General features: G+C 32.9%; 3 protein-coding genes across 6 annotated transcripts in view; 2 read left to right on the forward strand and 1 right to left on the reverse strand.

Moving 5' to 3' along the window:
* Positions 1-1,888: 1,888 nt before the first annotated feature.
* On the reverse strand, positions 1,889-7,260 carry LOC112455131. 2 transcript variants are annotated; one of them, XM_025016872.1, is made up of 3 exons: positions 6,949-7,260; positions 5,982-6,089; positions 1,889-4,211 (listed from the first exon to the last, which is right to left on the reverse strand). In XM_025016872.1, exon 3 carries the CDS (start codon positions 4,161-4,163, stop codon positions 2,277-2,279), a length of 1,887 nt encoding a protein of 628 aa, XP_024872640.1. In that variant the 5' UTR covers positions 4,164-4,211; positions 5,982-6,089; positions 6,949-7,260; the 3' UTR covers positions 1,889-2,276. The 2 variants fall into 2 exon arrangements, with proteins under 2 accessions (XP_024872640.1, XP_024872641.1); XM_025016873.1 differs by having other exon boundaries at positions 6,893-7,260.
* A 218-nt stretch (positions 7,261-7,478) lies between these two features.
* LOC112455130 (histone-lysine N-methyltransferase E(z)) lies at positions 7,479-11,342 on the forward strand. Of its 3 annotated transcripts, none has more exons than XM_025016869.1 (12): positions 7,479-7,719; positions 7,945-8,258; positions 8,329-8,580; positions 8,653-8,869; positions 9,176-9,196; positions 9,399-9,499; positions 9,586-9,763; positions 9,845-10,219; positions 10,293-10,583; positions 10,663-10,845; positions 10,917-11,082; positions 11,156-11,246. In XM_025016869.1, exons 1-12 carry the CDS (start codon positions 7,584-7,586, stop codon positions 11,214-11,216), a joined length of 2,295 nt encoding a protein of 764 aa, XP_024872637.1. In that variant the 5' UTR covers positions 7,479-7,583; the 3' UTR covers positions 11,217-11,246. The 3 variants fall into 3 exon arrangements, with proteins under 3 accessions (XP_024872637.1, XP_024872638.1, XP_024872636.1); XM_025016868.1 differs by having other exon boundaries at positions 7,480-7,719; positions 9,173-9,196; positions 11,156-11,342; XM_025016870.1 differs by lacking the exon at positions 9,176-9,196.
* A 2,028-nt stretch (positions 11,343-13,370) lies between these two features.
* LOC112455104 (adenylate cyclase type 2) overlaps positions 13,371-16,275 on the forward strand; it is a 42,565-nt gene continuing 39,660 nt past the window's right edge. The window contains exon 1 of the mRNA XM_025016810.1: positions 13,371-14,104. Coding sequence (XP_024872578.1) covers positions 14,092-14,104 — 13 coding nt within the window. The 5' untranslated portion in view covers positions 13,371-14,091. The remainder of the gene's footprint in view (positions 14,105-16,275) is intronic.

Below are 16,275 nucleotides of genomic sequence, written 5' to 3' on the forward strand. Positions count from 1 at the left end.
TGTTTATTCGAGTTTACTCTTTCGATTTGGTTTAATTTTGATTTAATCGTAACAATCTGAGAAAATATAAGTATAATAAGCAGTAAAGACATCAACGAATCACAATTGGAGGAAAATGCTCCGATTGTGATTGCTGGTTCAATTTAAGCTTAGTTCAGATTCAGTTTAAGACCTTTCGTCTTAAAATAATTAGCTGCGGCTTTCCAGGCAGACGTATCGCATCTAAATATTTCTACATGACTGAGTCTGACAACGTGGCTTTGCAGCTGTCAACAAGCTGTCAATCACAATGACAGTTCGAGCTCAAATCAGCTGTGAAGAGAAACAAACCAAGGCAAGAGGCAGTAAGAGAAAAAATATCAAATTTATTTTCTCGCTAGATGTTTGGCAAATGAAAAATGATTTCATTGTCCTTTTACTCGCGTTCATACCTATTTAAATGAGCGAAAACATCCTCTGAATCCCACGTTGTTTAGCACTTTAGCAGATCATGGAGTCACATTGGGGCTAAAATAGCTAGATTTCTTCAAAGAAGTGCAGCGGTTCAAGGAAGTACAATAATATACTTACAATTAGCATACACAGTCATCAGTCGCAGGGTCCTCAACCGTCGATGTCAGATAATCAGTTGCGAACTTTGTATCATTAAACGGGGACCATTATTCCTTTAGCATTGTTGTATTCTGGCATTCAAGGAGTTAAGCTTTACATTTAATGTATCAGTAGAGCCAATTTTTGATTCCAGATTATCGATTTTAGCAGTGTGTATGGTGATACTGGTAGTTATGCCAAGGTTCTTATAATATTAATTAGAGCTGCTGTAATATTATGATTCCAATTTGGATTGCAAGTCCACCGATTGGCTAGTACTCCGAAATTGCAGTTTTGAAATTGAATTTATTTGTGGAGATGATATGAACAACAGGTAAATTCAATTTGGAAGTATCGAAAAGTCTTTGTAGATTTACAAATGGCTCATATTGTAATAATGTATTATTGTCTATCTTGCAAAAACGTATATATGCGCGAACGCGCTAGAAAGCGTTTATATTTCTAGCAGAATAATTTAAAAATAAAACAAGGCATAAGAAAAAATAAAAATAAATTGTTTTGGTGGTTGAAAAATAAACTGTTATTGATCGTTTGAAAATGTGAAATGGCACTGAATTTCACATTAATTTAATTACTACAGCAATAAAACAAATGACAGTAAGTAAGTCTGATGCAATAGATCGATCGGTGATTAAAATAAAATTGTATCATGTCGTGTTAGTTGCTTTTAATATAATGCATTAAATCTATTTGTTTTTGCTAATAGTATTATATTCTTCAAAGTTCTAAATGTTCTATTTAACTTTCAAGAGATTACATCACCATATTATTGTCCTTCTGTTTGTTTATTAACTCGAAGTATTTCAAAGTTGATATTAAAAATTTATCTTTAATGCATTCGGCGGATTTTAAAAATATATTAATTTCTGTCATAAAGAATTAATTTCGCATCTGAATGATATATTTTTAACTAATATCTTTGTTACACATTTGATGCAAATTTAATAGTACAAATATTATGGTTTAATGTTTCTTCTTTTTGTATAATAATACAATAGAAATTTAAAAAAAATTGCTCGATTTACATAATATAGCAAGATCAGGTCAAATATAAAAAAATATTTCCATAAACATACAGTACTGCAATGTACAAAGAATATAAATAAGCACGATATTTCATCGTTCATTATGCAAAAAATACTTTATATCAAGAAATAAAACATTAGTGAAACTTCAAATTTATTATATTTAAATTATTTAAACTAAATATGCGTGATAATAACATAAGTAATTATTACGATAAAATTTATAGATATTTATTATATATACAGATATATATATATATAATAAATTCTATTATATTTATCAATAAAACTTATTTATTACACACGCATATGTACACATTATTATACACACGCGCACGCGCGTGCATATATTTGTGTATATATTTCTTTGTATAATTACATTCGCAAACCACAATTCTTTTTTGCATTTGCGCAATGTCTGTAATTGGTGCAATTCAAGGCATAATCGGTTCGTTATCGAAAAATAAGCCATCGGAGAAATCCGTACTACGTATATAAAAATAAATTTTTGCTTATATACACACATATATGTATATACGTACATACATACACATATATATTATATATATAAGCAAATATATGTATATATATATATATGTATATCGGAAGATAAACGCATCATGTGATGTGATTACACAGTCAAAGCGTATACGGATATTCCTCGATATAATTTTTAATTAAGAGTGGTAAACGTTCAGTAGGCAACTTGCTTCGATTCACAGCGAGTCTGGCCAAATGTGACAGTGATCTAACTTCCTTAACAAGAGGGCTGGTCAAATAAATCTGGCTGTATAGTTGTCCACTGTAGTCGACCCAGACTTCCCTACGATGCTCATCCATTCTCTTTGAATACTCAACGTAGTGCTCCAACATTTTGATAGGACAATCGAAAAATGGCATCGCCGATGCTAATTTCGGTTCGGCATCGAGCCGAAACTGTTCGAGAAAATAGTGTACTCTAATAGAAGCGGGGCCTCTGGATGTTTTCACAGATACCGCAAAAGTGTATCTGCTATCCGAACTGTCTCTCATTAGCCATCGACCGATGGACGCGTCCTTCAAAAGGTTTTCGCTCTGTTGCCAACTGATGCCCTCATGGTACCAACCACAAATCTGCAGCAATCTCTTTACCTCGCGTAATCTATTTACGTCTGAATCCAGGCCCCAGGAAGTCGGCATTATCCAGGACACCGGAGTGGTTGTCGCATTGTCCCTTTGCTCGACGTTATTACAATCCTTGTTGTTTCCGATTGCAACAATTTGATTCACCGTTGCACAGTCCAATTCGTTCGGTTGCACGATACCACCTCCATAAAAGTTATTTCTACCACGATCTGGCAACTTCGTCGTCATTACCTGCTTTGGCGGCGTCGTCGTTGTCGCTGTAATGTTTACCGTACACTGACCCAGGTTCGCGGGTAGCTGCACAGTGGCGTTCACTCGGAATTGCACGCTATTACCGACAGGCTCCAGCAGCAAGGAGTCACGATCATCCGCTAGAGATGCATCAAGCAGCCGTCTTTGATACTGACAGTGATTTTGCTGAAACGTACCTTTACAATCGCAGCCATTCGTTTTGATCATCGGTATCTTTTGCTGCCTTGATCCAGCGCTCGTTATTTTGTTATTCTCATTATCCCTTATCGTCCCACATGACAACACCTTTATGTTTCCCGGCAATTCCGAACAACCGTTGGGAGGCGTAACAAACGTCCGACGAGCATTATTATTGACGAGCGCGAAGTTTTTCGTATGTTTGGATGTCGTCGATCGCTCATCTTCAGCGGACAATTTCTTTTGCACAAGGCAACCGCCGCCAGTAAGCTTCGGTTGAATTTTGATTTGCGAGGCTTGTACCAGAACATCCGTTTCTGTATTTTGTACAAGGCAACCACCTGATTGTATATCGGGTGTAGCAATTGTAACGTTGCCACCAGTCAGCTCGCACGTAGTTGCGACATATAGTTCTGAAGGTTCCGTATCATCATAGTTAAGATTATCTGTTACCACAATAAAGGAATCTTGATCATTCGACTGATATATTGGCGATCTTAATAGCGGATGGTGATTTTGTTTCATCGACGAGGCCTCAATGTCATAAAAGAGTTCCATTGTATCAGAGCTGGTAATTCCAACATTGGAGCCGTAGTTGACTGCACGTGGCTGGAAAATGGTGGGCTCGTGAATATTTGTGGATGGGTTTATGAAACAACTGCTGCCACTGGTGTAGCCACGTGACACTGGGAGGCCACTAACGTAATGAGGTGCCGTTGAACTGATAGTATTAGCAATCATTTTTTTCACGTATTCTCCATTTTTCTCTTCCTCTTCCTCCTCTTCTTCCTCCTCTTCCTCTTCTTCTTCCTCCTCCTCTTCTTCTTCTTCTTCCTCTTCCTCTTCATCCTTCTTTTCCTTGTCTTCTTCCTCTTTCATTTTCTTTTGGCTAGTTTCATCGCTCCACTTTAAACAGCATCCCACCACTGGAAAGCGATGGTGGCATTTTGGACACATCATTCTCAGCATCATGTATGTGTACTCGCAATTGAATCGCCACAATCAACATAGCACTCCGGTCTGAAATAATACAACGAATATTAAGTTACTCTAAGCATAAATAGCAAAATTATTAAATTAATTATTTGTGTACATATTTACGAAAAATGTAGGTGCATTTTGGCAAAAATATTTTAATCATAAAACATTATAAATGATATAATCTAAGTCGGTAATCTTTTATCAAAAACTGATCATAAATCATACTACGTATCATAGGCGTTTAAAAAAAATATTAAAAATAAAGTTTTGTGTGCTGTATGTTAAACTTATTTTTACTCCCAACAGCTGCAAATCGAAGGTTGGCAAAAGACGGAGAAAATATGCGTTTCACCGAGGTTGGATATAAAGATAAAAAAGATACGCCAAATATATAGACAACATCCGAAAAACGTATATATAGAATAGATTTTAAAAAGAGTTTAAAAAGATATTCTTTAATAAAAATGTGTTTATAAAAAGGATCATATAAAAGTCTATTTAAAAATAACTGTCTAAAACCAAACGTAAAATCAGTGTAATTAGCCAAGTATTGATTATACAAGATAGTCCGTTATAATTAATAAATAGATTTATCTTTAAAACCATGGCAAAAGAAGTAGCACAGGAATTATATTGTTTCGAGGAAAACTATGCTGCATATCAGATTTTAAGCATAGAAGTACTTTAAAGTTAATTTAATTTGTTAAAAAATGAAACTTTACTTTTATTTTTTACTGTAAATCAATTCTTTTTATTATTCTGCATGGTCAATGAAAATGTATCTTCAGTCATTAAATGTAACGTAAGAGTTCTACACCGTTGGAAGACTTCGGCTCTGTGTATCGAAATAGGAATTCGTAGAAAAACATTTTTGGCAAGGATCGGTACGCCAGACGATAACGACGGCACTGCACAGCGATGACGTCTACTTCGTGGAATATAGTCTGAAAATTTGACGCGCTCCTATATTATCACTGAACCACTTCTATGTCACTCTATTTTCACCAATCGGCGAACGTTTCGAGGAAGCGCCTATGTTCGTCAGATACATTGCGCAATATCGACTCGATAGCAAAATTAGATCGCATATATATCCTAATCTCATGGATGATCGACGTTATATCGAGAATTAACGATATATTTATCGTGAGATCAGTTGCGAATATTTTATCTTCAAAACTTAAAGCATTCCAAACAATAGCAATTTTTTTCTCCTTACTCTAAAATAAATTATTCTCGTTTACACGAACCATATTGACTTCCTATAAATAGAAAAATATTTTTCACAATTTTACAAATTTGTTAAATAATTTAGGAGTGTTTTTTTTACATTAAAATAATATAGATCTAAGTGATATAATTTCTTTTTCTTCGAAAACAAAGCTTAATTTTAAACAATTTCTTGTATTATTTCGACTTATTTTGAGTCACTTTTTTCTGTTATATCATATATTGGCATAATTGTATAGATATTACAAACAGATCACATATTTTTACCATTAGGACGATTTAATTAAATTACATCATTTATGATATATTCAATAACGTGAAAATAACACAATTTTTTAGCTAGAGAAAAATATACACTTGTAATAGGAAGACAATATATGTGTGCATGTACGTATATACATTGAAAAAACCTTATTTAATTATTAATTATAAATGTAAATTATTTATATTATTTTCTATACAAGTAGAACTATTTTTGGAATAATTTAATTCGATGGGAATTTGTCTAACGATATAACAAAGTAAAACATAAGAAAACATTTTCTCAAATATAATATATTATTATTCATAATTCCTTACCAAAATATATTTTGCCTGGTTACTTCTTTGAAGTATTTTATTCGACGAGATGTACGTATGCAGCTTAACAACATTCGTTCTTCTTTTCCCTCGAGCATCGGCGAAATGCTGTTAAAAATTACCAATCCTAAGTAAATTTTTGACTATCAAGGGGGGCTCGATGAACCCAGGGATAATTGGGGGAGAATTTATTTTCTCGACTGTTTCAACCGATAAAAGTATCTGATAAAACTATCTATTAATTAACTTCTAATGCAATAAGTCATGATTTTTTATTATTATATGGATGCATTATGTGTAAGCATAAGATATTTACGACGCAATATTATATACATTGCTGCAACATTACAACATTACATATCTTCTTCCATATATAGTTTTGTACAAATAATCAAACATGAGTTTGATTATTACATGAACATTCGTTTTAGCTGAACTTCTTGTACAGTTCATCTTTTCTCTTTTTTTCTCCAACGTGAAAAGGAAAAGAGGAAAGATGAACCGTGCAAAGAAGTTCAGCTAAAACAAACATGCCTATGGATAATTAACACAGAGGTGCAGCTCTGAATAAAAAAATTGAATATTATCATAGGCCTGTTTGTTTTTGCTGCACTTGTGAACTAGTACAATAAATTGGAATGAAATAAATATATTTATTCCCATTCTAACTTACTGCACTAATTCAGAAGCGCAGCGAAAACGAACAAGCCTCATGTCATATATACGTACGTCATATATACATACATACATACATATGGATAATTAGTTCATAATATAATATTAATTTTGTTTTCTACTTTTATATGCATATACGATACATGTATACATACATATGTATGTGTCTATAAAACTAGGAAACATCAGGAGAGATTAATAGATCACAAAATTAATATTATATCATGAACTATAACCATCCAAATTGTGGCAGTCGAGCAAATTTCCATAAGATGTCGGTTTTCAATAGTACCTTGTCGATTGTATGCTTCGAGTAAAAACATACAGTTACTTGAACACTCATATAATCTCGCGAAATAATCAATTCAACTGTTTCACTCTTGAGACCTTTTATCCACTTGTGTGCTTGCCGTTCGAGACAAAAGTGTTTCGAACTTGGAAAGATTTAGAATAGGACAATATATCTCTCGAATCGCATCACATACGAATATGTGGTTCAACCGCACTCGTTCATTGTATGCTCGCACGTCAAAAAATAAAATTTAACATAACCTAACCTAACCCCGATCCCGATACACTCGATAACGTAGCGATCGGGAAACACCACCTCACACTCACAGACAAACTAACTAATAATAGACATCTCACCGTATATTATCCGTGTAAAAAGATATGAAAGGTGTATCGATGGGCGCGTTCAGAGCACTGGGATTAGTTGCCAAATGTTGCAGTAGAGGGTACCACAGGGTGCTCCAGGAGTTGGAGTTGGTCTACCCTCTCTATGCGAGTTGGAGTTGGAGGTCGAAGCTCCTGCTCCTGACAGCTCCTGACTCCTGACGCTCTTGTTTTTTTTCATAAATGGCAATTTATGTTGTTTGATGTATAATAGTTATTAGTTTTGCTCGAGGAGCGTGCATTTATGTTACTATGTCGAAAGCTAAAGTCTCGGCGGAATGGAGGAAGAGAGTGAAGTCGGAGTACATGCGATTGCGGCAAATGAAACGCTATAAACGAGCGGATGAAGTCAAGATCGCGTGGAATCAGAATCGTAAGGTTATGACAGGTAAGTGGTGTTTTTCCTACGAAAATAGATACGTGTTGCTTTGTATCTGAAAGAATTTATTTTAATCAGTATATTTTTGGTTTTCTTCCATTTCTGTTAATTTTATGTCAATTTTTTATCCGTTAAACTTAAAGTCGTAATGTTAAAAGTAATGTTGATAGCTCCAATAATGTTAACATATAACTTTGTTTTCGTAATAAATATCTAGGATTGTTTATTGAATAGAGCTTCTCATGGCTGAACAAAAACGTTGGACAGATGGAAAGGCAATGTGGCTGGCAATCCAAGATATTCCACCTCACCTTTCCTGTATGAAGAAAGCTGAAATTACTAGTCCTGATGGCGATGTGCAAAGTTGTCCTGTAAAAATTATTAATGCAGTGACCCCTATACCAACCATGTATACATGGGCTCCTATTCAGCAGAATTTTATGGTGGAGGATGAAACCGTTTTGCATAATATTCCTTATATGGGCGATGAGATTTTAGATCAAGATGGTACTTTTATCGAGGAACTTATAAAAAATTATGATGGAAAGGTACGGAGGACAGTCGAAACTTGCATTAGTAGTGATGAATTTTTTTATCGCTACAACTTTGTTGTTGCAGGTCCATGGTGACAGAGAATCTGGTTTCATGGATGATTCCATCTTTGTTGATTTGGTGAATGCTTTAGCGACTTACGAGAAAGATGATAAGGACAAAGAACAAACGAAGAAAGGAAAAGAGTCTTTAAAAGAAAAAGAAAATCAAAAAGAAAACGAGAAGAAGGATGTTGAAATGAAGACTGAGCTCAAAACAGACAAAACTGAAGGTGGAAAGACAGCAGCTACTCCATTTCCATCAATGCATATATTTAATGTAAGGAAATTAAATATCACAATAAGATATTAGTATAATCCTATAACAATGCTCTACAATTATAATTTTCAGGCAATATCAAGCATGTTTCCTGATAAAGGAAGACCTGAAGAATTAAAGGAGAAATATATTGAATTGACAGAAAGATCTGATCCAAATGTTTTACCGCCGGAATGTACGCCCAATATAGATGGTATAAAAGCACGGAGTGTACCTAGGGAACAAACGATGCATTCTTTCCATACTTTGTTCTGCAGGCGATGCTTCAAGTACGACTGCTTCTTACATCGTGAGTATACTGCAATGAAGCGATCTTCTTGACTATTTAAGTTGTATTTTGTGAAGTATTAATCATAAAAAATAATATTATCTTTAATACTTATTATCTATTCACTTCTTAATATTAACTTAACATTAACTAGTTCTTAATATTCACTTCTTAATAGTATTTTTAGCGGTAGAGTAAAATTAATACCACAAAAAAGAAATACTTCGCTGAAATACATCTTACTAAATAATTGTATAATATTTAATGTGTCCTAAATTGAAAGTTTATTAATTACAATAATTTGTGATTCCTGATTTATCGTAGCAGCCAGGGGGACCTCGCCGCAAGGTAAACAACATTGCATACAAACTAATGCATTATCGATCGGAAGCTTTTTTTTGTTTAGCACAGAGGCATCGTCAAGGGCTCATCTGAAATCATATTTCATTCATCGTTCATCGCTGTGTCCACTAAATTTCTCTCCATTCAACTATGCCGAATTAGTCGACGAGAGTCGACATTCATAGTGAGTTTATGATATTGCTTGTAGGTCTTCAAGTTTGCCATCCAGGTCCGAATTTGCTGAAGCGGAAAGGACCCGATTTGAAACCATTTGCGGAGCCATGTGGGACAGAATGTTACATGCATTTGGTACGCTACGTATTATGCTATATTCCATATAACAGAATGTCTATTCTCAAAGTACAGATTTGTTGATATCGTACTTCTTTATGTAGGAGGGGATGAAGGAAAAGCTGGCAGCACAAGCAGCAGATATAAAAGAGGATGAAGGCGACGAGAAACGCGGTGGTCCTAGGAAGGTGCGAAAACAAGCAAGTGTTGATTCTGGAAATGAAGCAAGCAGCGAGGATAGCAACGACAGCAATAAGTACAGTCAAGGAGGCAGTTGTCAAGGTTAATATGTATAACTCGTCACCATGAGATTACACGTATATATTTAAATGAAATTCTAACAAGTTTTATTACTTAAATTAGACTTTAAGCAAAACGTTAACAAAAACTCCAAGCCTGAGGAAACGATGGAGGATCAAGCGCAACCTGAAAATCAGACACCCTTCACGCTATTAGGAATTGGCGAACGAAATAAGATAGAAAGCGAATTCTCGTGGACAGGTTCGGAACAGAGCTTGTTCCGAGCACTTCACAAAGCCTTCCCCGGTAATCCGTGCGCGTTAGCTCAAATCATGTTGACGAAAACTTGCCAAGAGGTGTATGAATTCGCACAAAAAGAGGCTTCGGACATCCCCGCTATAGAAAATCTGAAGGACTTTACGCCACCACGAAAGAAGAAGAAGAAGCACCGATTATGGTCCATGCATTGCAGAAAGATACAACTTAAGAAAGATTCTGGTACGTTCATTGATCGATTTCAAAAGTTTTAAGCTCATGTTTCTTTCGATTTCTAATTAATTTCTTTCGACAGGTGCTAATCATGTGCATAATTTTGCACCTTGCGATCATCCGGGTCGACAGTGCGATAACTCGTGTCCCTGTATCCAAGCGCAGAACTTTTGCGAGAAATTCTGTCAGTGCAGCAGCGAATGCCAGAATCGATTTCCCGGTTGTAGATGCAAGGCTCAGTGCAATACTAAACAATGCCCGTGTTACTTGGCCGTAAGGGAATGTGACCCGGATCTTTGTCAGACGTGTGGCGCTGATCAATTCCATATCACGAAAATATCTTGCAAGAATGTCAGCGTGCAACGTGGTCTTCGTAAGATTAATAGACTTTGTCGTCTACTTTGTTAGAAACAACAAATATATACGAAAGATAAGAAAATGTTATTTTGTAGATAAGCATCTTCTGATGGCACCCTCAGATGTAGCAGGTTGGGGGATTTTCCTGAAAGAGTCAGCGGCGAAGAATGAATTTATCTCCGAGTATTGCGGCGAAATTATCAGTCAGGATGAAGCCGATAGAAGAGGAAAGGTATATGACAAATATATGTGCAGTTTTCTTTTCAACCTCAATAATGGTAAGTACAATATAAATGCAGCAAACGTAGTCAATGACCAAGAAGAAGATGGATTAAAAGATATTTTCTAGACTTTGTCGTTGACGCAACAAGAAAAGGGAATAAAATAAGATTCGCCAATCATTCGATAAATCCCAATTGTTATGCGAAAGTAATGATGGTGAACGGTGACCACAGAATAGGTATTTTTGCCAAAAGAGCAATCCAACCTGGGGAAGAATTATTTTTTGACTATAGGTATATCACTGTGATATTAATTGATTCATCACAATCACATGATTAAAACTGTATAAATTATGACAATTTTTAGATATGGACCGACGGAACAACTTAAATTTGTCGGTATCGAACGGGAAATGGAATTTCTTTAAGGATTCATATTTTATATATATATATACACATATATATGTATATATAATCACACGCATATAAGTAATATGTTAAATTGATGCACATACAACTGAAATATTAGGAATGAAATAAATACGAAATAAACACTTGTCTGACTCATTTATTAATAGAAGAATGTTTCTTCATTTTTAGATGTTAAAAATCTATATTTTTACTTTGTCTAATCAAAATAGAACAAATTTCTAGTATTACAATATTAATATAGATTTTTTGTGTATATAACAAAGAAATGTAAAAGAAATTTCAATACTAAAAGACTTTAATTTCAGTTTTTTTTTAAATATAAGTTTGTGATTAAATATAGCATCATATTATCCGATGTGTTTGCGAAAAACTATTATAGCAATACTGCTACAATACCGCAAAAGTAATTGTAAAATATAAATATTTGATGGATAATTAACAGATGAATAATCAATTTTAATTGTAAGCGGAAGTATTTATCAATCTCATTTTTTAGTTATATACATATATCATTTATTAAAAAGAGTCTTATGGAAAAAAACCAGTTCTGTACTTTTTTTGTATAACGTATATATCAATTTATAATTTATAATTACGAGAATAAATATATTTGTTACAATTTGTAAAATAAAAGGATACATCTTTATTCGTACACACATATATATATATATATATATATATATATATATATATATATATATATATATTGTGCTATTATGAGAATATCATTTGCTACGATGAATCTCAAGATTGTCCTTTTTGAGTTGTTTGCAGAAGAAATTTAAATTAAGAGCTAATATATAGCTATAATACTTTTGTCCCTCTATAATTATGTAGTTTATACACTTATATAAAGTTTATAAAATCGTATTTAAAAATAATATTACAAAATTTTAATTATTTAAAATATTTATTTTCTAAAAAATTTTGTTTTTTTTTTTAGTTATATCATTTGCAGCAAATAAGCGATGTATTTATTTAATTTATTATCATGTAACTATAACTATAGTCAATTAATTAATTTTTAATTAGTTCGCTGAGGAAATTACTTAGTTATTTATAGCAGGATGATATCTAAAGACGTCTTAATGACTTATTAGACGCATTAAAATTTATTAATCGATGGCATTAAGATGTCATTTGACGTTATTGTGCTACCTGGGTAATTAATTAATTTTGTTGACTAAGGTCAAGATGCACCTACGCAAGCTTATAACTAGTGTAACTGGTAGAGAGAAAAAATATCTATATTTAATATAAAATTGTATATTTTCTTATCTTTTGTTATGTTTGCTGCGTTTTATATTTTATATTAAATATAGATATCTATATTTAATATAGAGATTTTTTCTTTCTAACAAAAGATAAGAAAATATACAATTTGTAATTTCAGCGAAAGCGAAAAGAAAAAAGTTGTGTATGTCGAAAAAGTTCCGCATTAATGAACTCTTGATATCATATGTCAATATATGATATATTACATATCGTAAGGTCCATGCTGTCTAATAAATTGATTATCTGAGATAATCTGAGGGAAGAAATTTGGTGGTAAGGGAGAAAATTAAATTTTTTTATTACGTTTCATAAGTTTAAATAAACCCGAAGTCAATTGCATTTTCCAATATACATATATAAATACCACCGAGTAACTGACAAAGTTTATTCCACGAAGATATATGCACGATAGATCAATTGTATATGTTCGAATCTTTTTATATCCAAAGATTACATTTCGTATTTATTTATTTATTTGTTATCTATATCGTGTAAGGTATTGTACAAATTTTATACGCAGCATAACGAAATATTACGTGACAAGAAATAATTAAAATCTCATCACGGTTTCTTTCAGAAGCAGTTACGACAGCCCGATGTGATCGAGGCTTTTTATATTGTGTTACTTTAATTTCAAATCAATTTCAAGTCTGGTGATTAATGAAAGGAGATTGCGTCGAAGACAGGCAAACGCGCCTTGAAATTGCGAGTCGCCTCTCTCTCTCACGGTGATCACGCCTGGGATTAAAGCGTCACGAGTGACGAGTGACGAGCTTTCGCGCAGCTTACAACGGAGTTACCGCGAAGGGATTGTAGGGGTAGCCGGGGTAGGGAAGCATCTCGCGGCGATCCCGACGTGGGAATTCAGCCACCAGTTGCAAGCTTCGCGGCTGCGAAGGCGGTCGGACGGAGAGCCCGTCGAAAAGGTTTAGATTAGGAGACCTCTATATATATAAAAAAAAGTATTTCTTTCCGAAAAATAATACGCAGACATTAAATTAATACAATTAATACAATAAATTCGGCCGCATTTAAGCAGTAGAGCTTTCGCTCCTTGAACCTACTCGAAAATTAATTCGTGCATTGATATGCAGTGAATCGAAAGTTTAATTTCGATATAATTTCTCGCCGATACGAGTCGCGCGAATGTTTCTTCGCCCGTCGCCGCCTCCTCTCTTCCCCACAAAAAAAGAAAATAAAAAGGGAAACAAATCGAGAATAAACAAACGATTAATAATGACACTGTCGAACGGAACCGCGCGCCTGACGACGGCAATGGTGAAAATTCGCGCGTTAAAAATTTAATTGGATCCGAACGAGGGGCAAATATTTACACTCGCGTATATTGGATTCGCCTGCGATCCTCTGCGATCTGGATTTCGATGTGCGCAGGGACGAGTAGCGCGAAATCGAATCGCTTTCTTAGATGGTAAATTCGGGGAATTTGGAAACGTCGCGCGACGCGCAACGGATAAACATGTCGTGAAGAAGGTGAAGTGTACGAGAAAAGCGACGTCGCGCCGTCAATGATACTCGACTCGTCGAAGGAAACCAATTTGGATTGAAGCCAGGCCTGAGGAAATCTCATCCGCGAGCATGGAGGAAGAAGGTAATTTTTTTTCAGTGAACAAACTAATTAGAGCTTTGTGTTAAGATTGCAGAAAGTACACGCCATTTTTTATTGCAAATTATTCGCTCTCAAATTGTCAAGCGATTAATTGTTAAATACTGATTGACATCGTAATTATTTCTTAAGGAAGTTTTTAATTAGATCAGAAGATTACTCATGGGAGGATAAAACTTGGGTTATTAAAGATTTATTAATCAAAATTTTATAAGTGATTTAAATGTGTGAAAACCAACATTTTTTACCCAAACAGTTGCTTGTGAAAAAGAATCTTGATGCAATGTCGTCAACACATTGAAAGACACCGCGCGAGTTTGATTAGAATCGGGAATGTCTGACTGAAAATTACTATAATAAGTAAATATAATAAGTAAAGATTTTCCATAAATTTTTTCATGATTTTGTTTAGCCCAATTAATGGTATTAAAATTATGATTTACATTATTTTATTATATTTGGATTTTTGTTATATAAGTATTCATATAATTATTTAAACAACACGTGTCATTTAACGTCAGATATTGAGTATAGATAATTAAGTGTAATTATTGCATATAGTCAAATTCATTTAGTCAAATGTTAATAAACATCAAATATGAATTTAATATTCTAACGTGTGAAGATGTGTAACGTACTACCGAAAATCTTCAGCGAATGTTAGCAACAAAAATGTGTTACAGACAAACAACGTTGTTGCATTAAATTTGAATTTATGTTATCTAAGAAAGAATTATTTATTATTTTCTGACTTTTTATAAAGTTATAATTATTATAATATTCGTAACTCAATATGACAGTCGAGAACAAGCTGCATATTGCAATATAAATATAAATATTGTACTTTTGTGACAGTAGCGATTTTTCGACAGTATGAAATTATAATGAAAAAGTGCTTTTATTATATGATGCGACAGTTTATAGAGATGCATCATTCTTTTGCCATTATAAATAAAATCTATATAGAAATATAAATACGATGGTGCATTCAATCATCGGAAAATTATGATCTTTACGTTACTTTTGTGAAAAAAAAATAAAAGCTTTATTTAAGAAATTATTCGTTAACGGTAACAAAACATACTGAAACACTTTAGGCGTTATTAAGAATTGCATGAAAATTTGTAGTGTTTATAGAAATCAATTTAATTTATTAAACGTCCTAAAATTTATATCACAAAAATTACAAAAATACAAACTATTATTTTAAAAATCGTAGAAACCTGTGAAATATTAATCAATTGCTTATAATTGAATGATTGTATAAAGTTGAATTTAATTTTTATTTAGTATTTTAGCCTTTTAGATTTATCGTACGAATTAAACGCCATATCTGATAACTGTAACTTTATTAAATAACGTTACGTAACATGCGTATATAGTACCGAGTGGCTTCTTTTGTCGCAGAAATTAATTAAATTTATGTATTGTAATTTTAATAACAATCTTTGTATGATTTAAGTTTGAAATTAAATTCCGTTGCGTTAGAGAGCGTAAGCCTCGAGAATAATATAAAACCGATAGGATTCACTTCATCTAATTAAACTTAGAACAAATTTACTCGGGAATAAATTGTTCATATATAATTGTAAATTAAATATGTTTATATATATACCTTTTTCTTTTGTACAATCTCTATTTATACATATAAGACAAATAATATTATAAAGAATAATTGAAAAATAATTATAGAAAAATAACTTTTGCATTGTTTTTTTTACAAAAAGTAAAGTTGCGATTAGATTATACAATGTCCTATAAACATATTTTATACACGATTATTTCTATGATTATATTATTATATGGATAATTCTTTTATTAACTCAAACTTTATTTTTTGTAAAATAAAACATTTGAAAATTATTCTTTTAATTATTTTTAATTCTTTTTTTTTTATTATTTTACATGTATATACAAACAGAGATTATACAAGAGAGAGAAAACATATATGAATTTATTTTATATATAATTATACATGAAACATGTTTTCTCGGATATTTATAAAATTTGTAGCGTATGTTTAAAACACTACGTTATAAATCTATGTTACTATGTGTTAAAAATATACGGTATAAATATTATAAATAAACTTATTTTAAGTTTTATTTGATGAAGTCTCTTCCGGTTTTTATGTTTTATATTTTAAGCATGTTAAT

Source organism: Temnothorax curvispinosus, unplaced genomic scaffold (genome assembly GCF_003070985.1).
Source record: "Temnothorax curvispinosus isolate PA1 unplaced genomic scaffold, ASM307098v1 QBEX01005835.1, whole genome shotgun sequence".
Lineage (NCBI taxonomy): Eukaryota > Metazoa > Arthropoda > Insecta > Hymenoptera > Formicidae > Temnothorax > Temnothorax curvispinosus.